Below are 21,150 nucleotides of genomic sequence, written 5' to 3' on the forward strand. Positions count from 1 at the left end.
AGGGAAGTGGAACATGCGGGCGTCATCTAAAGGTGGCCTTTCCCGCGGCCGCGGGCGTGGACCTGGCGGGCGGTATCGATAGGATGCTTGTTACGACTATATGTATTATGACGGATCGCTTAGGGTTACCGACCAGAGGACACCTTTCGCTCATCCTGGATAGGCTTGGGCAGGTTTTGCTGGAGGGCGGCACTAAGTCATGTCTGAGAAACTCTGATGCCTACCGTTGATATATGGTACCAGTCAAGTGCTAGATTGAGAGCCATCGCATGTGAGTAACGGGTCGGGTCGGGGTCATTGCTGGATGCCTGGTGGGTGCTCTGGCGAGGTGTACACTCCTCAGACGGCGCCTCATTGGTCCGTGCGTTCGCAGCTTGGCGGGGCTGTTTAGCGGCGAATGCCGTAAGAACACAGTGCACATCGATCGACCTCTCCTCTAAATTCCCGTCCCCGTCCCCGGCCAGCCCACACTCGCCTACCTGCACGCCCCCGAGGACGCCTGCTTGCGGCCTCCACCATGGCGGAACACAAGAAGAAGAGGGACCGGTATGCCGGAGCGGCCTACGAGTTCGGCGCAAATGCTGGGTTGAGCGGCGCTGGCATGGGCGCGGCTGCTTCTCCAGCTGCTCCGCAGTACGGCGTGCCGGCGCAGGGCTACTCGCCGGGGATTCCAATGTCTCCTCCGGGCCAGGACCCAAATGCGCTGGGCCAGCAGTTCGGACAGATGACTCTGGGGCCTCAGCCTGTCCAGGTCACGCCGCAAATGCAGCCGACGGCCCAGATGCAGCAGAACCAGCTCTACCCGTCCGACTTGATCGCCCAACCCGTCCATGCCTCGGAAATCGACTCGCCACCTCCGCCCATAAACCTGCCTCCGAATCTCGCTGCTACGCCCTCCCCGCACTCGAATTGCCCGCCGCCGTACATTCGCTCGACGCTGGCGTGTGTGCCTACCACCCACAGCCTGTTGAAGAAGTCGAAGCTGCCGTTCTCTTTGATTGTGCAGCCATACACCTCGCTCCACGATGCAGACGCGCCCGTTCCAGTTGTCGATGATCAGGTCATTAGCAGGTGTAGGCGTTGTAGGCACGTACTACCGGGAAGCGCTGTGTCCAATTGCTCCTGGACTGACTGGCTGCAGGGCATACATCAACCCCTTCGTGACCTTTCTAGACCACGGACACAGATGGCGATGCAATATGTGCAACCTAACAAACGACGTGCCGCAGGTCCGTACCCACTTTTCGCTCCATCAGTACACAGGCATTGACAGGAGTGTAGGCCTTCGATTGGGATGCAGCTCAGCAAAAGAGCGTTGATCGTTGGCAGAGAAGCGAGCTCAACTACGCTGTTTGCGAGTTTGTGGCGCCGCAGGAATACATGGTTCGACCTCCACAGGTACGTTCACATCTCGGATGCACGATACAACACGGGCTGATCACCTGCAGCCCCTAGTCTATCTCTTCTTGATTGAAGTCGGGCATCCATCGCTAGTAAACGGACTCTGTGCAACTATCTCTAGGATCATTTCAGAAGCTCTCCCGCGGATACCCAACGCAGACGGCAGGTACGCATCTTGCCGCATTCCCTAATTGGCACACTCTGACGCATGTACAGGACGAGGGTTGGATTCATTGGCTTTGACTCGAGCTTATACTACTTTTCGATCCCGCGCGATGGAAGCGAGAATAGCGAGCCGTCCATGCTCGTTGTGTCCGACCTGGACGAGCCATTCCTCCCCACTCCCGATAATCTGCTCGTGACGCTATCCGAGTCCATGCAAAACGTGCAGAACTTTCTGGAGAAGCTTCCGACCATGTTCCAGGAGAACCCGCAAGCAGGGTCCTGTATGGGATCCGCACTTCGCGCCGGACATCGGATGACTGCGGCGATTGGCGCTAAGATAACTGTCCTCTCTTCTTCCCTTCCGAACACCGGGTACGGCAAACTGGAGAGTCGCGAAAGGAAAGATATTTTGGGTACAAGCAAGGAGGGAAGCCTTCTTCAGACGCAGAACTCGTTCTACAAGAGTTTCGCCGTGGAATGCTCGAAGAACCAGGTGTCGATTGATATGTTCCTGTTCTCCAGCGCGTACCAGGATGTGGCGACGCTGAGCAATCTCCCGAGATACACCGGCGGGCAAACGTACTTCTACCCAGGATGGAATGCGGCGAGACCAGAGGACGCGATAAAGCTGGCTCATGAGTTTACAAACTATCTCAGCGCTGAGATCGGCTTGGAAGCTGTCCTCCGTGTCCGCGCCAGCACCGGATTGCGGATGTCCGCTTTCTACGGCAATTTCTTCAACCGCTCCTCTGACCTATGCGCTTTTCCTTCATTCCCAAGGGATCAACAGTACAACGTTGAAGTCGCTATTGACGAGACGTTAACTCGCCCGACCATCTTCCTACAAGCTGCCGTGCTGCACACGAGCTGTAACGGTTCTCGGAGGATCCGGGTAATGACCCTTGGGCTCCCGACCACCGACAATCTAGCGAACGTCTATGCCTCGGCGGATGCTCAAGCTATCACGACGTATTTCAGCCACAAAGCAGTTGAGCGTGCACTATCAAGTGGTCTCGATGCTGCTCGAGACGCTCTGCAGTCGAAGATCGTTGAGATCCTTAGCACCTACAGGACTAACCTCGCTGGTGGTAGTTCAGGCGGACTCAGTAAGTCAACGCCTTTGAGCTTACATTTACATACGCTGACGCATTCCAGCATTACCCGCTAATCTTCGCACGCTGCCGGTCCTCTTCCTTGGCTTGATCAAGAACGTCGGTCTAAGGAAGAGCGCGCAGATCCCATCCGTAGGTGCCCGCGCCCTTGATCTTGCCATACTTGCAGCTAACAAATCCAGGATTTACGCGCGGCTGCGCTATGTCTCCTTTCTACGTTACCGACCGCTTTGCTCCTAAGATACATTTACCCCGCATTCTACTCGCTGCATGATATGCCGGATGATGCCGGTGTTCCGGACCCTCAGACGGGAGGTATCATCATGCCGCCGCTGCTGAACCTCTCCTCTGAGCGCATAGTCCCTTACGGATTGTATCTTCTGGATGACGGAGTGAATCAATTCCTGTGGGTAGGACGCGACTCCGTGCCAGCCCTCCTTCAAGACGTCTTCGGCGTAGAAGATCGTACGATGGTCAAGCAGGGCAAGACAACATTGCCTCGTCTCGACAACGATTTCAGCGAGCGTATCAATGCCGTCCTAGAGAAGTCGCGGGATCACAGGTCGAAGGGCGTTGGTAGCATCACCGTACCGACACTGTACGTGGTCAAGGAGGACGGCGACCCAAGCCTGAAGCTCTGGGCGCAGACACTGCTCGTCGAGGACAGGGCAGACCAGGGAGTCAGCTTGCAACAGTGGTTAGGAATGCTCAGGGAGAAGGTACGTTTGAACACTGAGGATGTGCATTGGCTGCCTTCTACCTGGCCTGATTGATCGCAACTGACTTTGACGGGATAGGTCGTGCAATAAGGGGGGAGCAAGCAAGATTTGTAGGCCTACCGGCGGAATGCTCTGTGTTTCATGAGCGACGAGGGATCATTGATCTGTGGGTTGAATGAGTCAAGGGAACCCAGGGGGGGCATTGTTTACAGCCATCGCTAGGCTAGGAAGCTCAATTCAATTCGTCTGGACTTATAACGAGCCCGTGGTGCTACTTGACCGTCATACTTGGAGCTTTTGCTGCCTACTTCGTGCGCCCAAGACTATCTGCTCGACTTATCGCAGCCAGCCTTAAAACGCTCGCAGTTTCCAAATCTACCTAGCCTCGTGTGACTTGGAGCCGGAGAAGGCGGTGAAAGTCTGTAGCTCATGGTGATGCTAGGACGGCGCCGCTTGCCTAGAACCCGTCATGGCTGCACGGCATTGGAATGCGTGCCTGTGCGACTCGGCTGGGCGAATGGGTGGAGTGGAGGTGCTACGAACGTCGGGTGCGTACATGTTGTGCTGCTCGCGGCTGAGGGCTGTGCATCGATGTAGTACGGGGAGAGGGGTGTGGCCTTGAGAGAGCTGAGAAAGAGTTGTGCCGGTCATATGCGCCTCTGATTCAGAGTAGATATATCGAACGAAATATGTGCTTCTCCATTTGCATAGCGGGCTGAAAAGTAAGTCCATAAGACGGGGTATTCTAAAAGATACTTTGACGACTGTGGGGTCTTTGTTGGAGGAAGATCAAAGGGTTGCTCCGGGCTATATCGGCGAAGGACGAGGATAGTGGTACGAAACGAGGGGTAGAGATGTTCACGAGCTCTAGAAGGGTTATTGAATGGCGGACAAAGATGATAAAGAACCAATACCTCGATCGTTGCTACATGGGCCGGGTTTCCTCAAGGCAATGGTTTGTGCTGTGCCTTGCACATATGCCCGGCAAAGGGCTAGGCGCTTCACTATCAGACTTCGGAGGGGTGTCAGGGGGCGTTAGAGAAACCACACGTAATTCGGCTCGTAATGTGTCATAATGGAGGTGGATAAGTTACCGTGGGTAAGAGTGAAGATTCGAAGCGAAGGAGTATCATAAAACATATACACGCAAGTTATAGTAGTAGCCATCCAAATCTTCCCTCCACCCATTAGCTGCAAAGCGCTAGCCACCCACGGAATCTCAATCTTCTATCCTACCGCTACCTCCGAAAACGCAAGCCAAACCGACATGACGAAGAAGAAGCGGAAAGGATAAAAACAGCGAGTAGCAAAAGGCCAACGCAAAGAGGTACCAAGGCCTGAAAGCCCCATAAACGCCCGCTGTGATCGATCCAATTCCATCCCATCTGGTATATCCCATTCCCCAGCCTAGCCTCAGGTATACCTCCAAAACACAAAGGAAAGCTGTCATGACGTGCGTGGCGTGGCGTGGCGTGGCGTGGCGTGGCGTGTGAGCGTGAAGCGACCGAGAAAGGCGTGTGCAAAACAGAATCAAAAACGATAAAAAGATGCCGACCGAGGATGGGTATCATCGCACCGATAATAGGAGACCGAATCCCGTTCCATCGGCGTCGTGCGTGCGTGCATGCTGCAAAGACAAACGAGAACCGAAAGGTATAGCGTGAGGCAAGGAGATTCGTGAGTGATATGGATGGTCGTTAGGTCGTGCCGATTCGCGCCCATACGTTGAAGCGAAACGATGTGAGATGGTCCTACCGTGTGGACTAGAAAGAAATGTATGTGTGTCAGCCGAAGACAACACGAGATCCTTAGACGCGATGCCCCGCTTCTTGATCACCCTTCCTCAATTCATGATCGATTCCCAACAGCTTGTTGCTCGCCAGTAGCCACGGCTACGAGCGCCTCCAGTCGCCTCATATCGTTCGCGGGTGGTTGCGGGAGCGGTTGCCCAAAGGTAATCGGACCCCTTTCAGGCTCTCGTTGGGGTCGATAAGCAGGTTGGGACAGGCTGTGGCTATGATATTGCTGATATTGAGAGTGAATCGGATGCGGCCTGTCCATGATCGATGCTTGTGGCTTCTGTTCCTCAACAGGGACTCCAGGAGGATGCGCTTCGACGTAGCCATTGCTGTGAAGAATAGCCGGGTGATACTCGGCCATGGACGAATTGGAGGGAGTGGGAACGCCCTCACTGCTACTTGAGTCCTCAGGAGACGTCCGCTGTACTGCCCTAGGAGGTTGACCCGGGCCTTGTTGCATTAGCGGCCCGTTATACCATGCCTGCCGTTTGTTCTTCCGAGGAGTCACAGGTGGCTCTTGCGAAGTCCTGGCGGGCTCTGCTGAAGACACCTGTATTGGCTGGGGAGAACCACGGGGTTGCTGTTGGCTAAAGTAGCTTGGGTGCGGTGCTGTAGTTGGTCGAGCATTCGAGGGTTGCCCTGGGCTACCTTGGTATTGTGACCATGGCTCGCGCGGTGGGTTTGGGCTCGCGATCTCAAGATTGTTTATTCCTCTTTGTAGCGTCGTATCCCAAGATATACTTGGACGCTTCTCGTGCCTGATAGTCGGGGGAAGGTCAGTCAGCGCATGGTAAGTAATCGGACGAGTCGGCGTATCGATCTGCATGGGGCTCGGTTGACGGCGGGGTAGCGATGGCAAGGGCGGCGCATGGTCGAAACTCTCGATGCCAGGGAGTCTTGTAGTCTGGGATGCCGCAGGCTGGGAGGTAAATGATGGACGCGGTGCATCTGGTGTTTGGTAGTATCCCAACCCGCTGGTAGCAGGACGAGGTCCACTATAAGTTCCAGGGTGCCAGGTGCGTCTTCTCCAGTCTGCTTCTGCATTCGACTCTCTCCTAGAGTCCGGGAAGTTTGATGCCGTAGGGCTAGCATACAAGCTACTTTGTCCGGAAAAGGTAGACGAGGTGGCTGACGGCAAAGGAGTGATGAAAGGCGGAGGGAACTGTCCGGGCGGACCCGAGAATGGATTGCCATTAGAAGGCACTGACAATCGTCGTCCAGTAGGTGCTGCGCCACCCCATGAGACTGGCCTTGACGCTGAGGATACCGGAGACTGCATGGTAGAGCCAAACTGACTTGGGCTCCCAGCGGCGGTGGAGAAGGTGGCTGAGGTGGGTGTGGTGGGTCCGTTGGATTGCGTTCCATACTCGACGATCTGTGGTCCGGGGCTACCCATGAGCGGAGGATTGTAGGTGTCTAGCGTGTTGAGTGATAGGCGAGCTCTTGCCGTTCCATCATTCGCCATGGCAAGTGGCGGGGGCCGACGCCGCACATCCGGAGGTTGGCTTACGCTTATGCTTGAGGCAGTGGATGTAATGCTAGACGCCGACAAATTCCTACTGTGGCCCCTACTGTGTCCTCCTGTGCTGCCTAATGTGTTGGACCTGGAGCGGTTCCCAGGAGGTCGCACGCGGTCGGTTCGGATTTGTCTTTGAAACCTAGTGCCGGTGGCGGCCAAAGAATCTCCGGGAATATCTTCATTGACATGAACCGTCTGCGCGTGCTGTCGGAGATTATCGAGCCGCGAGAAACGTCGGGAGCAATGGCACTGGAAGGGTCGTTCGCCTGTGTGCTTGCTTTGGAGAGTGTTAGCCCGAACAATATCTAGGATGATGCCACGACGTACCGAATGTGCCTGGCCAAATGCTCGCTCCTCGTGAAGCTGAGGTGACAAGGCGGAAAATCAGTACAGAAGAACCGCTGTCCCTTTTTCTTTTTCGAAGCCTGTTTCGCCTCACTGTTCACACTCTCATCGTCTGAAACGTCGTGGCCTTCTTCATCACCACCCATCTCCACGTCCTGTGAGCCCACTGATTGTGTAGACCTATGCGAGTTCTCCCTGCTCAACAGTCCGTTTCTACTGGGTGTTGTGCTAAGCTCGCGCGAAGGGGTGAATGGCGAAGTCGGTAGCGGGCGCTGGCCAGCCAGCCCTCCGAAGCTGTTGCGCGTTGGTGTCTTTGCAGACGGGTCCTCGGCGCGCACGTCTTCTGGTGCGGAGGCCTTCGATTCGGTAAAGAACTTGCTGTTCGGTCGAGGGGTTGTTGGCGTGGTCTCTTCTCCCGCGCGCCCTGGCGGCGGTTCTGGCACCATAAGCGTGGTGTTGACCGCTTGGAAGGTAGACATGGCGTGGACTGTGGAAATGCGCAGCTGCTAAGTTTTGTGGGTGTGGTTGCGCGTTCGCCGGAGTGAGTGCCAACCCTGGAGACGTCGAGGCTTGCGACGGCCTCGACCGGGAACGCAGAGCGTTCAACGGAGCCGCTCGAGCGGTGTCTGGCGGGGTTGCGGACACAAGGCCCGACGGGGGGCTACTTGGTCAAGTCGCAATTACTCGGGAGATGAGTGTCGCGCAGGGCTCGAGAAGCGGGCGGGAAGGCTGAGACGGCGAAGCTGATGGTGGGTAGAGAGCGGCGCTGAAGCAACATCCGAGCCTTGCGCTTGGGACGAAAATGCGCAGAGCGAAGAGGGAACCAATAGGTGTCGTGGCCTCGCTAGTCGTTAGAGGCTCGAAGCGTCGACGGCGAGAGGGTGGTGATGCAGGATAGAGGCGGATACGCGGAGTTTGGTGTTAAGGCCAGTGACGCTGCGATAAGACGCTGGAGGGGCGGATCCCGGCCACCTGAGGCAGATGCTCAGCGATGCAGGCCGATGCACAAAGGCACGAGCGGGCGCGGACAGCGTGCGGCTCCTCACGGACGCACAGAGCCAGAGTCAAGACGGCCGAGCGACCGAGCAGCAGGAAGAGGTGCAGACAGCAGGACTGGGGGCGGTCATCGAGGTCAAATTGCGTCGCAAGCGCATGCGAGGGGCTGGGGGGGGCCGGCGGGTGGGATGTAAGCAGCTCCCACTGCGGCAGCGCCTTTGTCGTGCGGCCCTGGGCCCGGGCTGGCGAAGGCTGGGGCTGGGGCTGGGGCTGGGGTCAGAATCCGATCCGCCCTGCGAGTCGCGACGAAGCGCGCAGATCCTTCGCGGCCGGCCGTGCGTCGGCGTCTCCAGACAGGCCTCCCTTTTGTATCCGGCATATTAATAATATGGCCGAGCATCTATCCAGCTCTTTACGCCGAGGCGAGTTTCAGGGCCCCGTTTCACAGCGCCGTGTGAGGCTGAAGGGCTGCGCTGTTGTTGAACTCTCGTCCTGCAGCTTGCGCGAGCGGCCGGTCTAAATCGCCGTCAGCGTCAAAAGGCTGCAGTGGCCTGTTCGCCGTCGAGGATTGCAAAGGCCACCGCCTCCCCTTTTGGCCATTGGCTGGCCGACTTTCCACCAGGCGTTGCGGCGTGCAGTAGGCTAAACCCGCAGACAAGCGCGGCTGCAAGGGGTGCCTGGAAACGTGATCCACACCAGAATACTGTCCCTCTGTACCTTGCCGAAGCGAACGACTAGGCATCCGACGCTTCAGTCACCAGCCCGCTGATACCGCTGCCTCTCGCGCCGATAGGGCGCAAGCCTACGGCGGCGAGAAGCGGCCGTAGCAGATTGAGCGAGTCGAGAGTGAACAGGGCGGATCCTAAGCTGTGCATGGCTGACTCCCATGGTCATCTGATGATTCCTTTGTGGGAGAAGGTCCGTATTCTAAGTTTTCTCCCAACAATACCGTCGTGCAGCCGGCCTTGGAGTGTCGCTTTGGAAAGGACACGTTAATCTAGATTTAGATAAGAAGTCGAATATTGATCGATGCCGCACGACAGGACAGCCCGCTATATCCGCGCCTTGTGGATGAACCCGCTCATGTACTGGACATCTGAACCGTGCTTATAACGATGGCCGCAATGTTAAGAGGCGCCAACAGCTTGAATGGTCGTGCTGGCTGGCTGATATCTCGCAAATGGCGGCAAGACGGATGGTGAATAGCGGAGTGACCTCGGGAGTCCGCGGTGGCGATGGCGCATGGTGTTGAGGGGCTCGGTTGGGCGCTAGGCCTGATGGATTACATCACCTTGCCGCATCCGGCCGTGCCCTTAATCAGGGGCCGAACCCATCATCGCTGTCCATCGTCTGAACGCTTGGCCACGCCAGGATACACTACTTCGCGAGCATTATTCGCGCTGTTAGCGTGGCGTGGTATGCTTCGGGCTGGACCTTTGCTCGGGCCCTGCGTCTTGGGCAGGAACCGTGACCTGGCGTGATTAGCGGCCAGTCTAACGGAGATGGTAGTGCTGAGGATTCTCTGAGTATGATGGGGTAGTCTAGGCGTTTGAAGATGAGGTTTGGCAAGGCAGAAAAGAGACCATCTCTGACGAGCAAGGGATCGATTAGAAAGAGCATGTGCTTTAGAGAGGGAAAGGCACCGAAAACGCCATGCTATGCATGCAAATGCTAGGTGCCCGCGTTACCGACCAAATGCCCCAAACGCCAAACCGTGCTTGCAGACAGAACGCTTCAGGACGGGAGTCATCGAAGCTTCATGTATTGGCCTATACGCCAACGCTCAGTCCAACGCGCATATTTTCCACAGTCTTTCCGCCAACGCCTTTCAGCATAGCGAGGCTCTCCAAGTCATAGACCTCTTCATCGTCCATCTCAATTAGACAGTTGACGATGGCATCTGCCTTCTTCGCCCCTACTCCTTTCAGTGCCTTAATCCGACTGACATCCCGCGAATTGATAATCTTTAGCAGATGAGCCGTCCTCGGGGTTTGCTCGCCGGGTTGTGAGGTGGGTCCGGAGAATTGGGGCGCTTCGTCCAAGTCGCGGAAGATGGGGAGCTTCTTGGTAATCTTCTTCGCTTTCCGGACCGCCTTCTTGTACTTGAAGCTAGAATCGGACGCGTACGCTTCGTCAGGTTCCGAGTCGTGAACGGGCGCAAAGTCCTCATCCTCGGACTCGTCCTTGCGCGTTGCTCTTGGTTTTGCAGACCTCTTATCTGCTCTCAAAGGCGCCATGAGATTCGACGAGGGAACGGGCGGCACAGGCAACGGCGCCGTGGGGTGCTCGCTCACCTCTGCCTCCTTCTTTGCGCGTATGCGGTCTTCCAGCCGATGGATCTTCGCTTTGAGCTTCTCGTTATCGGGAAAGTATGGCACGGCTAAACGATACATTCGTAATGCGCTAGTGTCCTCCCCCCGTGCAATGTGCTGCTTCCCCATGTGCAAAAACTGGTAGCCTTCTGCTCTCTCATCGTCTTCATGGGCGTTGATCCGCTGTTCAAGCTCATCGAGACGCTTTTGGAGCTCTGTAGACAGGGCGGGGGCGGCAACCGTAGGGTCCTCGAGAGCCTTTTCGGCGAGCTTCTCGTCTATGCGCTGAGCAATGAGAGCTTCGATGGATGCTTTCGTCATCGCGGGCTCTGTTGCACGGAATTTCGATGTGTTGTCGGCTGCTCTGTACATCTTGGACGGCCGTGAAGCCATTGATTCAGCCGGCCGTTTATGGGCCTCTGCTCGTCGAATGCCTTGATTCTGAGCGGGACGGCTAGAAGCGCGGGAAGGAGATTTACGGGCATCAGAATATACTGAGAATGCCTTAACAGGCTTCAGCCCCTGCTTCCTCTTGTCCGTCTCTTGCATATTCGCATTGTGGGCTGCTGTGAGCGGTCGCAGAGGTTGTCGGCTTATATTTGCTCCCCCGATGCTACTCATAGCCACAAGAGGCTTTACCATCGTCCTTAGAACCGGGTCATTCTCCACTTCACATACTTCAATCTTTTTCGTCCGACTGGCAAAATTGAGGGAGCTGACCGTGTCGAGGTGGTAAGCCCGGGTTGGAGCGAGGTTGAGAATCATGACCGTGAGACCGTTGTTCTGGCCTAGCCGTAATATCCTAGTCATCTTAGACTCACGGTACGGTATTCGGCTCTGCTTCTTATTGATGGCATCGACACATTGGGCAAGAACGAAGAGTGACTTGTTGATGGCAGAGCTTTCCACCAACCGCTCTTTGTTGTTGTCCGTCCTTCGATTATCTTCTGATCCTGCCAGATCAATGCAGGATGCTCTGCTGATGCGTATTGTGGTTTCCGTAGTTTGGGTGATTTTCACACAAAGCACAGCGTGCGATCGAGACGAATGCGCGTTGAGCTGGCTTTATGAGCGGTGCTTGAGGGAGTTTGGGTGGTTCCATACTTACCTTCGTCGCCGAAGTGGATCTGTTGGTGTTTGCCTGGTCGTAGAGTTGTTCGAATTCCTTCAATGTTGCGCATGGCTTCTCCGTCAAACCCACCACTACAGTCTTTCCATTGTTGTCCCTAATGGGCAATCCAGAGGGTGTCCGCTTCTCCGGGGGCTCGAACAGGTCGTATACGCGGTCGCAGTATATCTCGTAGTATTCCAACACAACCTCGACCTGTGTGGACCCGCCCGAATCTTTCTCAATCTTCTTACACCGGCGATATATCGCGCTGAGCAACCTGGGTATAACGCCACGATCTGCTAACGACTTTCCGCCACGCATGGTATGAGTCTTTCCGGTCCCGGTACAACCATGAGCAAAGATAGATAGGTCGCTCGAAGTTGTTAGCGAGGTAGTTAGCGGAGACGGTATATGTGAGCTTACACGCCGTTGAACAGCTGCTTGACGGTCGGCGATACTAAGGAGTGTGAGCTGAAATAGTATCGCGCGTTCCAGCATGCTACCCACTCTCTGCTTCGAAAAGCTCCTGTTGCGTCGCATCCTGCTCGTAAACAGAGCTGAATTGGAAGCTGAACGACTCCGCATCGTTCTTGGGATTCGGTATCCGCACGACTGTCGGCCGCCCTTTCGTTCCGCTTTCGTTTTCGTGGGACTCTGCAGTGACGATAATGTCCTTGTCGAGCTCGTGTTTGAGCAGCGGCCGGATGCGGGTAACGACCCTGACGCTCATTGTGAGGGTCTGCAAGAGGAAATGAGGAAACGTAGAACAGAACAATGTCTAAGTCTACAGAGAAAAGAATGTCCGGGCTACGCTGACGTCGAAGCTCGCAATTGCAGAGGTACATCCGGATGGGCCGCGTTTGATTGCAGCTCCAGGGGCCCGTTGCCTAGGCGACACCGCCAGGGCTGGGCACAATCGGGCGCACGTGAGTCTGAACTGCTCCATCCGCCTATGCAGACATCATCTTCGGGCAGCGCATTGTGCCAGCTCGCCGGGCAGAATAGTCGGAGTGCTCTTGAAGCTTCGAGTCCGTCATGGACACGTCTTGGTGGGGGACGACGGAGCTCAATGGGCACGCCGCTTCTCCGAAGCTCACCCCACGGTCGTGCGTACATGTTCAATTCTCGGGCGAACAGATGGCTACCGCTCCATCAAGTTCCCGGTCAAAGTGCCTATTGCTGGAGGCAGTGCATGTCCGGCGAGCCGCCCAAGCTCTTGTTCGCGTGCCCCGCTTCCCATTGGGCGGTACCTGAAACCTCACGCCTCGTCTTCGAGCAACCACCACCACTCCTCTGGCCAGCACGCGGCGAACTCTAGTAACGCAGCCAAATGAAGGGTCTCAGCGGCCACGCTGGGCCAGTGCCGCCTCGCCTTCTATTTTGACGTCAAACAGCGGCTAGTAGAGCCTCAAAACCAGATCGTGTCCCCGGCAGCAATGAGCTCCCCGAGGGAGCACCGTAGCCTCACACGAACGTCTGTCTCGTCCTTTGTTTGACGCAGACGAAGTCTTTCCTTTCGGGCTTCTCTTAGTCGCCTCTCTCGTGCCCGTCGATCGTTTCTCTCATAATTCTGAAGTTTCCCAGTCTCTTCCTTCCTGTCTGCCTGTTACTTCTCTCGTTTCCGTGCAAGCGCGCGCGTCTCTTTCCTTGAAGTCTTCTACCTTTCCGAGAGAGCTTCTTTTTACTGATCGCGATAGTCGTCTAGAAGATGATTTTTCTTTCTGTTATATGGCTGCTGGCAGCTTGTTCAACGACTGTAATGCCAGGACCGGTACCACAGCATTTTCGAAGACTGCCGTAAGAACAACCTATCGATTAGAAAGGCCCAAAACTAACATATACAAGGCCTCCGAGATATGCGAACACCTCGTCAATAGCATCCACTATTGCTGCGGGATCCTTCGAAGGATCCGGTACAGCTGTGGAATTGTCAACAGCACACGGTGCTTCACCCTCAACTGCGCAGCCAGTCGATGCAGACACTGCTGTCGTCGTAAGCCCCATCGAAAAGACCATCTTCACCTCGCTCCAGCCGGCAATTACCTTCGTTGATCCGCATGGCCAACCGCTTGTCACGCAGCCAGAGCAGACCGTCCTTTCAACGTCATTCGTAACTAAGCCAACGCCATCCCCAATACCGACCCCCACGGATACCCCAAGCCCTCCGACTACCACGCCTTCGGGTGAACCGACGGGCGGCGACTCTTCGACTCCTCTCGTCACTTCTGGGGATCAGTCAGATGAGCCTTCCGGCACATCATTCAGCAGAAAACTGAAACACGGTACAAGCACCACAGCGAGCGGGACGGGATACAATGGCCCGATGTTCACGTACTCTCTAGACGAAAGCGGGACAGCAGCGTCTTCTTCGTCGATCAGTCCGGCCACAGCGACAAACCCAAGCTTAACAACAAACCTGCGACAAGCGACTAACACGTCCCTGACCGGCATCATCGCATCGACTACTGCGCAAGCCTCCACCACACTATCTACTACCCCAGATTTCCCGCCGACACCGTCGTTAAGCGCTCTATCCTCATCCCAAATCATCTCACCAGCTCCATCAAGCGCCGACGAATCCCCAACCCTCGTAATAGTAACTCAAACCATCTTCACAACCATCTTCCCCACCGCCACATCTGAGCAGCCGAGTCCAACATACGCGTCCTCGTCAGCAGCAGGCGGCCAGGAACCCGTCCCGTCATCCTCTACAACCGCCGCCGGACTCCCCACAACTCCGCTCTCACCCCCACCGGTCGTAATCGTAACGCTGTACACAACCGTAACACCCGTGCCTTCTTCCACTGCCGCTCAAACGTCAGCAGCCACAACAGTAGTCAGCAGCGACTCGCCCCCGACCGCGCCACCAGAATCCTCCTCTGCGGCGTCCACGCAAAATACTCCGACGCCCGAGCCGTCATCAACCACGCCTCCTCCTTCACCACCTGAGTCTTCCACCACCACCGCTGCGGCATCGGCATCGGCAACGCTATCAGGCGCCTACTCCTCAGATCCTATACCTACGCTTACGCCTCAGGAGCCGTCTCGTTCCTCTGCTGTGCTGTCATCATCGCCCGAATCAGTGCCTTCTTCAACTTCAGACGCGCCGTTGATCGTCACGCCAATTCCGCCGAGTCAGATCTTCACCGTAACAGTTACGACGACTGAAAAGGAGACGGTCACAGTGACTACTACGGTGACGGCATAAGCGAAGTGCGACTGTGCCTAAGAAAATGTAAGATTCACTGCAAAAGCAATTGCAGCCTTATTACTGGATTGATTCATTGGGGCTAGTCCCGCGAATCTTGTGCTTTTACTGTACCTAGATATCCATCTGGATAGATGCAGATAATACTTAATATCAAGTCCATTCCTCTAGACAATACCTTATAATGCTTAAAGCGCGATTATTACGGACATTACATCATCACGGGAAGAAGTTCATCATTGATGTACCATTCGTTGCCATTGTCAGGTCAGATTTTGGTTATCTCTGCGAATGCACCCGTAGAAATTCCACCTGCAAACCCTCATCCATGACCAGAGGAAAGGAAACGGAAGCAAGACACGCCATGACCGGTATCTCACTTCATCCCATGCACATAATATCGCCACGACCCATTCTTCACCCAGCAACCTACGCCTCCTGCTCGAAAGCGTCGGGGAAACGCTGCATGTTGGTCTGGAGGTTGCCCTTGTTGCGGAGGAACTGGACATAGGCGCCGTCAATCTTGATCCTGCCTTCCTGGCGCTTCGCGACGTAGTCGTCGCGGCGAAGGCTGGTGAAGCCCCAGTTCTTGCTGACGATGATCTTCTGGCGGCCGGGAAACTACGCACCGTTAGTACATTCTTCGCATGCAATCCTGCCGTTCCAACGCACCTTGTACTGCGATCGCCTCAGAGCCTCGATAGCGGTGGCGCGGTGGGTATCCCTCGTTCGAACAGAGAGAATGATTTGGCCGATGTTGACACGAGCGACGGTACCGTTAGGCTTGCCGAAAGCACCACGCATGCCGGTTTGAAGACGATCAGCGCCTGCGCACGACAACATCTTGTTGATGCGGATGACGTGGTAGGGGTGGGCGCGGACACGCAGATGGAAACCTTCCTTGCCGGCAACCTTTACGAGGTACTTGTTGGCGCAGATACGGGCAGCTTCAAGAGCTTCGGAGGATAGCTGCTCGTACTCGTTGGAGACGAGGTGGACGCACAGCGGGAACTCATCTAGTAGGTAATAACGTCAGTACACGCCCTGAAGGCTGAAATGGGGACTCATATGCCAGCCGCCAGCGATTCCTCCTCTGCGAAATCACCCACGAGAGGTTCTAGGCGGGAACAGCAGGCGATTTCAGCTGCGACGGGGTTCCACCATAACATAACATACCGGCATTGGCCCTCTTCCTGCCCAGGTCGAAGATGCGGATCTTGGGGTCTGGCACACCGCGGTTGAAGCGCGACTTGGGGTACTACAGCCTATATCAGCCCTGTACATCCTCTAATCTCCTCCCTGATATCCACATACCGGCTTGTTCTTGCAGTAGCGGTAGCAGCGAGCCGGTCGTCGTGCCATCTTGTCGGTTGTCTGTATTTCAAATCAACAATGAGCGGTCGTTCGAGCGCAAGGACGAGGGCGTGAGGGCAGCGAGCGTTTCGCGGGAATACGTGAACACTGGTGAGGTTACAGAAGAAGTAGCGACGTCTCGTACCTTGAGTTGTATGCGTCGGTGAAGGAGTGGAGAGGTCTCAAGATTGTCGTTCGCTCAGAGGCAGCGTTGGTTTGAAATCGGTGTGGGAAGCGCTAGTCCTGATTTGGCGCTAGCCCGCGGCGACATCGCGAGCATTTGTCCGAGTTGGATTTCTCAGCAATTGCACAGCAACATGGCGCAGGGAAGGAGTCATTTCGCTGTGTCTCAATACGGCAAGGCATTTTACTCCGCGAGTATTTCCACTTCTTCAATCAAGTTGCCAACCGCGCCCACTTTGTAGTTGCAGGGTGGGGTTATCTCCATACTAGTGGTTGTAACCTGCTGTACGAATGGTGCGAGACTCGTGTCACAGACGATGTCTTAAAGCTACAAGAATGAAAGGGACATCCACGCGTTCTGCTGTGGCATTTCCATTTTTATTGGATTGGAACTCGTATGAGAGGTGCTATCATATCCATTGATCTACCCGCTCAACGCCGCCCACAGCCATATCCTCGCCCGTTTACGCAGGGTTGGTGCTCAGAATGTCGGAGTCACCTATTGAAGTGTCAGAGAAGGACTTTGAGGCAGACATAACAGTAATACATACCGGCATCGAGGATGGCCATGGTGGAGCAGCGGAAGAGCTTACCGCACGCAGTGCCCAGCTCAATCTGTATTACAGTCACGTTAGTCAATCGCCCTCCGAAGTCATGTAAGACCTCTTCTCAGGGCCAGCCCTCAGAGAATATCCATTGTATCTCGTCGTTAGGCCTTGAGAGGGATCGGGACCTGGTACGTACGTTGTTTCCGGAGAAGTGGTGGACGGAGGTCTTTGACAGCTGATGCTTGAGTTAGCCAAGTGCTTATGATGGGGAGCTTGAGGAGGTTTCGGCGCCCGGAGAGTGCTTGGAGGGCGTCGTGTGATGCCACGGCTAGGCATTTGGTTTCAAACCAAAGAGTCCAGCTTCAGTCAACTGTGGAAAGCCCGTAGCATAAAGTTGACCATGTCTGCGTCCTCTCTGAGGCCCTCGGATGCCTCCCACCAAATTTCCTCTGACTTATGGACCGCGATTCACCCGCGACGGAAACGTACCATGGCATAGTACTCGAGCTCAGACTTGCGCAGCGGCGGAGTGTTGCCGGCGATGATAACGAGCTTAGCCTTGCCGGAGCGGAGACTCTTCAAGGTCGACTTGCTGCACCTCGTCAACATTCACAAACTTTGGCGCCAGAGCGCAAGCAAAGACGAAGTCATTCGCTCTCATTAGGAAACTCACTATCCCAATGTCACCCTATTCGCATCTTGTCAGTAATTGCTCCATCAATGTCGCGAAGTCTCCACGATCTAAACTCGCCGTGTAGTTAGAGGCAGGGCGAACTCACTTTCCGGACTTCATCACAAGCGCTAGGCGCGAGTTGATGGAGTCGGCTGTCTTCTTGGCCTTCTTGGGTGCCATCGTTGCTGCAGGAAGTCTGTCTGTGGTGTTCCTGAAGGGGGTGTTGTAAGCTCCGGCTTGTTGCTGGTTAGGTTCGTGAAGTCCTTGGGCGGAAGTTGATGTGGGCGATTTCTGAAATCTTGGCGCGTTAGGCGAGGCGCTAGGCCGAATGCGCTTAGACCGCGGAGTGTGCCCAGGTGACTTGAATTGCTCTGGCTTGGTCAGCTTCGTTCTCCCTACAATGCGAAAACTTCTTACGCTCTACATTACAATGTAGTCTGTGGAGGAGACTTGAGAGAGGGTCGAAGTCTTTGGCTTGTCTTTCAGAGCTCGCGACGAGACAGCTCTTAATCGCTACTCAGGTACAGACTGAGCCTCAACCGTAGCCAGATGGATCATGGGGAATGAGACAAATTATTCTTATTCGGAACAATCAATGAAGCCTGCTAATACACGAATTCCAGAAAGCCACTATCTGTCTAAACGATCAATGACCATGTCGCGACTCCAACTATGCTGTGCACCATGATATTTCCACTCCGCACTTGAAAGCCTTTCCCAGTCCGCCGACACCGTGAACACCATAGCCGTCTAGCTCATCCCATCATTCCCGCGTGCACGTATCTACACGGTCTACGCTGCCACCCTCTGACCTTGTCGACCTGTCCTCGCAGGACCACGAACGGCACCAGGCCTATTGAGCGTGTATTTGGCAAAAGCCCTCGCCAGCGCCTTCTTGCAGCTAACCTTCTGCGAGGCAACAAACGAGTCAACAGCGACAGCGATGGCACGGTCGATATCCTGCGCGGAGCAGTACTCCGACAGGCGCATCTTACAGAAAGCTTCAGACATACGCAAGATGGCTTCAAGATGACGGACCTGAACTCGTTAGTAATTACTCCGCATAAAAGCTAAGATTAACTTACAGTGATGGGATAAGCGCCAGTCGCTAGAGACTCTCTCCTCATGTCCGCAAATAGACGCGCTACCTTATCCTGGTCGATCTGGTACAGCTTGGGCCTACACTTCTCCCTCGCGTACAGGATATACTTCCTCAGCAACTCTTGCGGAATCTCTCCTTCCTTGGTTGGCTCGCCGTGACCGTCGACTTCCATACTCTCCTGATTCTGCCCATTCTTTCCATCCTTCTTCTCTGGATAGTAGTACGCAGAGTTAACAAGTGGATGGGCGCGGCCGTGCGAGTTCACGACGAATTTGGCCAAACGCTCGTCCTCGCTCGGATCCACGGTGTCGCGTACAACGCAGAGGATGTCGAAACGAGACAGAATGGGCTCTGTGAGTTCGACATTCTGAGAGAAGGGGATCGTCGAGTTATACCGTCCACCAATCGGATTGGCGGCTGCAACGATGGCACATCGCGCCTGAAGTGTAGTGACAATACCGGCCTTGGAGATGGAAATCGTCTGCTGCTCCATAGCTTCGTGAATGGATGTCCGATCCTGGTCGTTCATTTTGTCGAACTCATCAATCAAGCAAGTGCCTTTATCAGCAAGCACAAGCGCCCCGCCCTCCAGGGTCCATTCACTGGTCATTGGGTCACGGCGGACCGAAGCAGTGAGACCTACGGCAGACGCACCCTGACCGGTGGCGAAAACGGCTCGGTGCGCGGTCTTCTCAACATACTTTAGGATCTGAGACTTCGCCGTACCGGGATCACCAAGTAAAAGTACGTTGATATCACCACGGATTGCGTGACGTCCTGAAGCCTCCTTGCTTACACCGCCAAAGAGCGAAAGAGCAACAGCTGTCTTGATATCCGTGTGGCCGTAGATGCTTGGCGCGATAGAATTAATGATCTTGTCGACGATCTTGGGGTCCTTGGAGAGGTTGCGAATGGCCAGCTCGTCTTCTTCGGTAAGGCGGAAACCTGCAAGCTGGTCGTGAGATTTGACGACGTAGTTGGCCTCGATGATCGTAGCAAAAACTGGGAAGCCGTTCTTGTTGTTTAGAGCAGCGTCGTAGTTGTTGCGGTAGATGCCCGTCACTTCAACCTCCTCTCCAGGCTTAGCTGAATCGATCAGATCCCAAAGAAGAATGACTTCGCGGTGACGCGGCAGACGACCTGCGGGCACGGTCCCAGGAGACTCTTGGAGGGTGAGCTTCTGGTAGTTGCGGTACACTGTCCTCTCCGAGTTCACAGTGAACGGACCACGAGACTGGCAGTTTTGGCAGAAGGATATCTTTACCTCCACGTTCGCGTCCTGGTGGAAGGGGCCTAGAGTAACACCGCATTTGGCGCAGTCGAACTTGACGTACTTAAGCTGCGGGAAGACGCCGCTGCGGCGAGTGACAACTCCGCTGACGCGGACCAAGCAGTTCAGATGGGACTGACGGAGCTGGCGAAGAGTGTACTGGACGGGTACATCTGACACTCGGACGTGGATCTCAGAGTGGATACGTTCGTAGTCCGGATACTGCAGGAGCACAACCTCCATGGCTACTTGATCGAAGATCTTCAGGATTTCGGTCGGCGTGTTGGCGAGCATGTATGCCAGAGTAGCTTTCGACTCCGAGAGGTGATCAAAAGAGACCTCTAGCGACTCAGCGTTCACTTCACCTAGCGTCCGAATGCGGTTTCCGTAGACCGAAATGCCGTGCTCATCGACGTATTCCATCAAGAAAGACTTGAATTCGCGTGCAATCGTCCTCGCAACTGCTGGCTGAGCAACCCAGTCGGTCAATGTGTTGGCTTTCACGTCCGAGAGCGCTTCAAGGGACAGCTCCTGGTTCATGATGTCTTCGTCCATGTCCTCATCTTGTTCCTCATCGTATCCTCTTCGTCGTCGAGGCCGCCGCGCAATGAGATCGGCCAACCCACCCTCCTCGTCTTCGCCAGGCAAAAAAGCAGGTGGTAACTGGCGCCTGGCTTCGCGGTCTCGGGCATTCAGGCGTCGTTCGAGATCTCGCCTCGCCGCCAGGTCTAGCTCCTCGTATTCTTGGTCATCGATGTCGGCACCTTCGTAGGCATCGTTCTCTCGTGCCCGGTAGTCTCGCTCGAAGTCGTCGGCAAACAGGTCGATTCCTTCAGCTTCTTCGACATCTTCTTCCAAATCGTCAACGTCACGCATCATGTCGTCATCGTCAAGCAAGTCGTCGTCTTGGGGAATCAAAGGCGGAGACGAAGCCATTGCTAGATTCTGTCAGTATCTTTTCCGGCCCCTGGGACGTCGTCCAACTTACGGCTCGATGGCGGATGCGCCGCAGAGGAAGGGAGGTCATCGTCATCTCTGGCGCGCTTGTTACTCCTGCTGCCGGGCTGCGGCCCTCGATTTGCGGAAGACATGTTCGGTCGGAGAGGAGAACTGAGGTCTGTCAGAAGGATGGACTGGCTGTAAATGAGAGGCTGGGTCCCAGAGGGCTGGTCGTCGCTGTCACTAGGGGAGGAGACCTACCTCATGTTGGGTCAATGTGCGGTCACAAAGCAGTGTGTGGACGGTGAGGTGAAAAGGAGTGTTGACGACGAGAATTGAGGCGAGGGGCGGCTGGATAGCACGTTGGCGCGTTTCGACGCGTTCTGCTCTTGGCG

The 21,150-nt window shown here is 55.3% G+C and overlaps 7 protein-coding genes across 7 annotated transcripts; 2 read left to right on the forward strand and 5 right to left on the reverse strand.

Moving 5' to 3' along the window:
* Positions 1–517: 517 nt before the first annotated feature.
* On the forward strand, positions 518–3,451 carry BU26DRAFT_535623 (protein transport protein Sec24; the record flags this gene model as incomplete). Its single annotated transcript, XM_033831297.1, has 7 exons — positions 518–1,086; positions 1,142–1,229; positions 1,282–1,398; positions 1,449–1,567; positions 1,618–2,672; positions 2,722–2,810; positions 2,861–3,451. 7 exons carry the CDS (start codon positions 518–520, stop codon positions 3,449–3,451), a joined length of 2,628 nt encoding a protein of 875 aa, XP_033675737.1.
* A 1,655-nt stretch (positions 3,452–5,106) lies between these two features.
* BU26DRAFT_188356 (uncharacterized protein) lies at positions 5,107–7,795 on the reverse strand. The gene is made up of 2 exons (XM_033820483.1): positions 7,043–7,795; positions 5,107–6,992 (listed from the first exon to the last, which is right to left on the reverse strand). Exons 1-2 carry the CDS (start codon positions 7,537–7,539, stop codon positions 5,246–5,248), a joined length of 2,244 nt encoding a protein of 747 aa, XP_033675738.1. The 5' UTR covers positions 7,540–7,795; the 3' UTR covers positions 5,107–5,245.
* A 1,844-nt stretch (positions 7,796–9,639) lies between these two features.
* On the reverse strand, positions 9,640–12,508 carry BU26DRAFT_469856 (kinesin family protein-like protein). Its single transcript, XM_033825325.1, has 4 exons — positions 11,987–12,508; positions 11,903–11,936; positions 11,477–11,852; positions 9,640–11,427 (listed from the first exon to the last, which is right to left on the reverse strand). The coding sequence occupies exons 1-4, from the start codon at positions 12,207–12,209 to the stop codon at positions 9,826–9,828; spliced, it is 2,235 nt and encodes a 744-aa protein (XP_033675739.1). The 5' UTR covers positions 12,210–12,508; the 3' UTR covers positions 9,640–9,825.
* Positions 12,509–13,000: 492 nt separating this feature from the next.
* On the forward strand, positions 13,001–14,779 carry BU26DRAFT_188415 (uncharacterized protein). The gene is made up of 2 exons (XM_033820484.1): positions 13,001–13,276; positions 13,325–14,779. The coding sequence occupies exons 1-2, from the start codon at positions 13,188–13,190 to the stop codon at positions 14,685–14,687; spliced, it is 1,452 nt and encodes a 483-aa protein (XP_033675740.1). The 5' UTR covers positions 13,001–13,187; the 3' UTR covers positions 14,688–14,779.
* A 160-nt stretch (positions 14,780–14,939) lies between these two features.
* BU26DRAFT_497153 (60S ribosomal protein L10-A) lies at positions 14,940–16,368 on the reverse strand. Its single transcript, XM_033826279.1, has 5 exons — positions 16,186–16,368; positions 16,002–16,061; positions 15,864–15,945; positions 15,360–15,703; positions 14,940–15,308 (listed from the first exon to the last, which is right to left on the reverse strand). Exons 2-5 carry the CDS (start codon positions 16,047–16,049, stop codon positions 15,117–15,119), a joined length of 666 nt encoding a protein of 221 aa, XP_033675741.1. The 5' UTR covers positions 16,050–16,061; positions 16,186–16,368; the 3' UTR covers positions 14,940–15,116.
* Positions 16,369–16,617: 249 nt separating this feature from the next.
* BU26DRAFT_469861 (cytosolic large ribosomal subunit protein L30) lies at positions 16,618–17,631 on the reverse strand. Its single transcript, XM_033825326.1, has 6 exons — positions 17,551–17,631; positions 17,445–17,459; positions 17,261–17,363; positions 16,968–17,006; positions 16,775–16,838; positions 16,618–16,722 (listed from the first exon to the last, which is right to left on the reverse strand). Exons 1-6 carry the CDS (start codon positions 17,622–17,624, stop codon positions 16,688–16,690), a joined length of 330 nt encoding a protein of 109 aa, XP_033675742.1. The 5' UTR covers positions 17,625–17,631; the 3' UTR covers positions 16,618–16,687.
* A 380-nt stretch (positions 17,632–18,011) lies between these two features.
* On the reverse strand, positions 18,012–21,080 carry BU26DRAFT_497157 (minichromosome maintenance protein MCM). The gene is made up of 4 exons (XM_033826280.1): positions 21,017–21,080; positions 20,805–20,926; positions 18,530–20,754; positions 18,012–18,482 (listed from the first exon to the last, which is right to left on the reverse strand). The coding sequence occupies exons 1-4, from the start codon at positions 21,019–21,021 to the stop codon at positions 18,237–18,239; spliced, it is 2,598 nt and encodes an 865-aa protein (XP_033675743.1). The 5' UTR covers positions 21,022–21,080; the 3' UTR covers positions 18,012–18,236.
* Positions 21,081–21,150: the final 70 nt, after the last annotated feature.

This window comes from Trematosphaeria pertusa (assembly GCF_010094035.1).
Source record: "Trematosphaeria pertusa strain CBS 122368 unplaced genomic scaffold BU26scaffold_27, whole genome shotgun sequence".
NCBI classification, from domain to species: Eukaryota; Fungi; Ascomycota; class Dothideomycetes; order Pleosporales; family Trematosphaeriaceae; genus Trematosphaeria; species Trematosphaeria pertusa.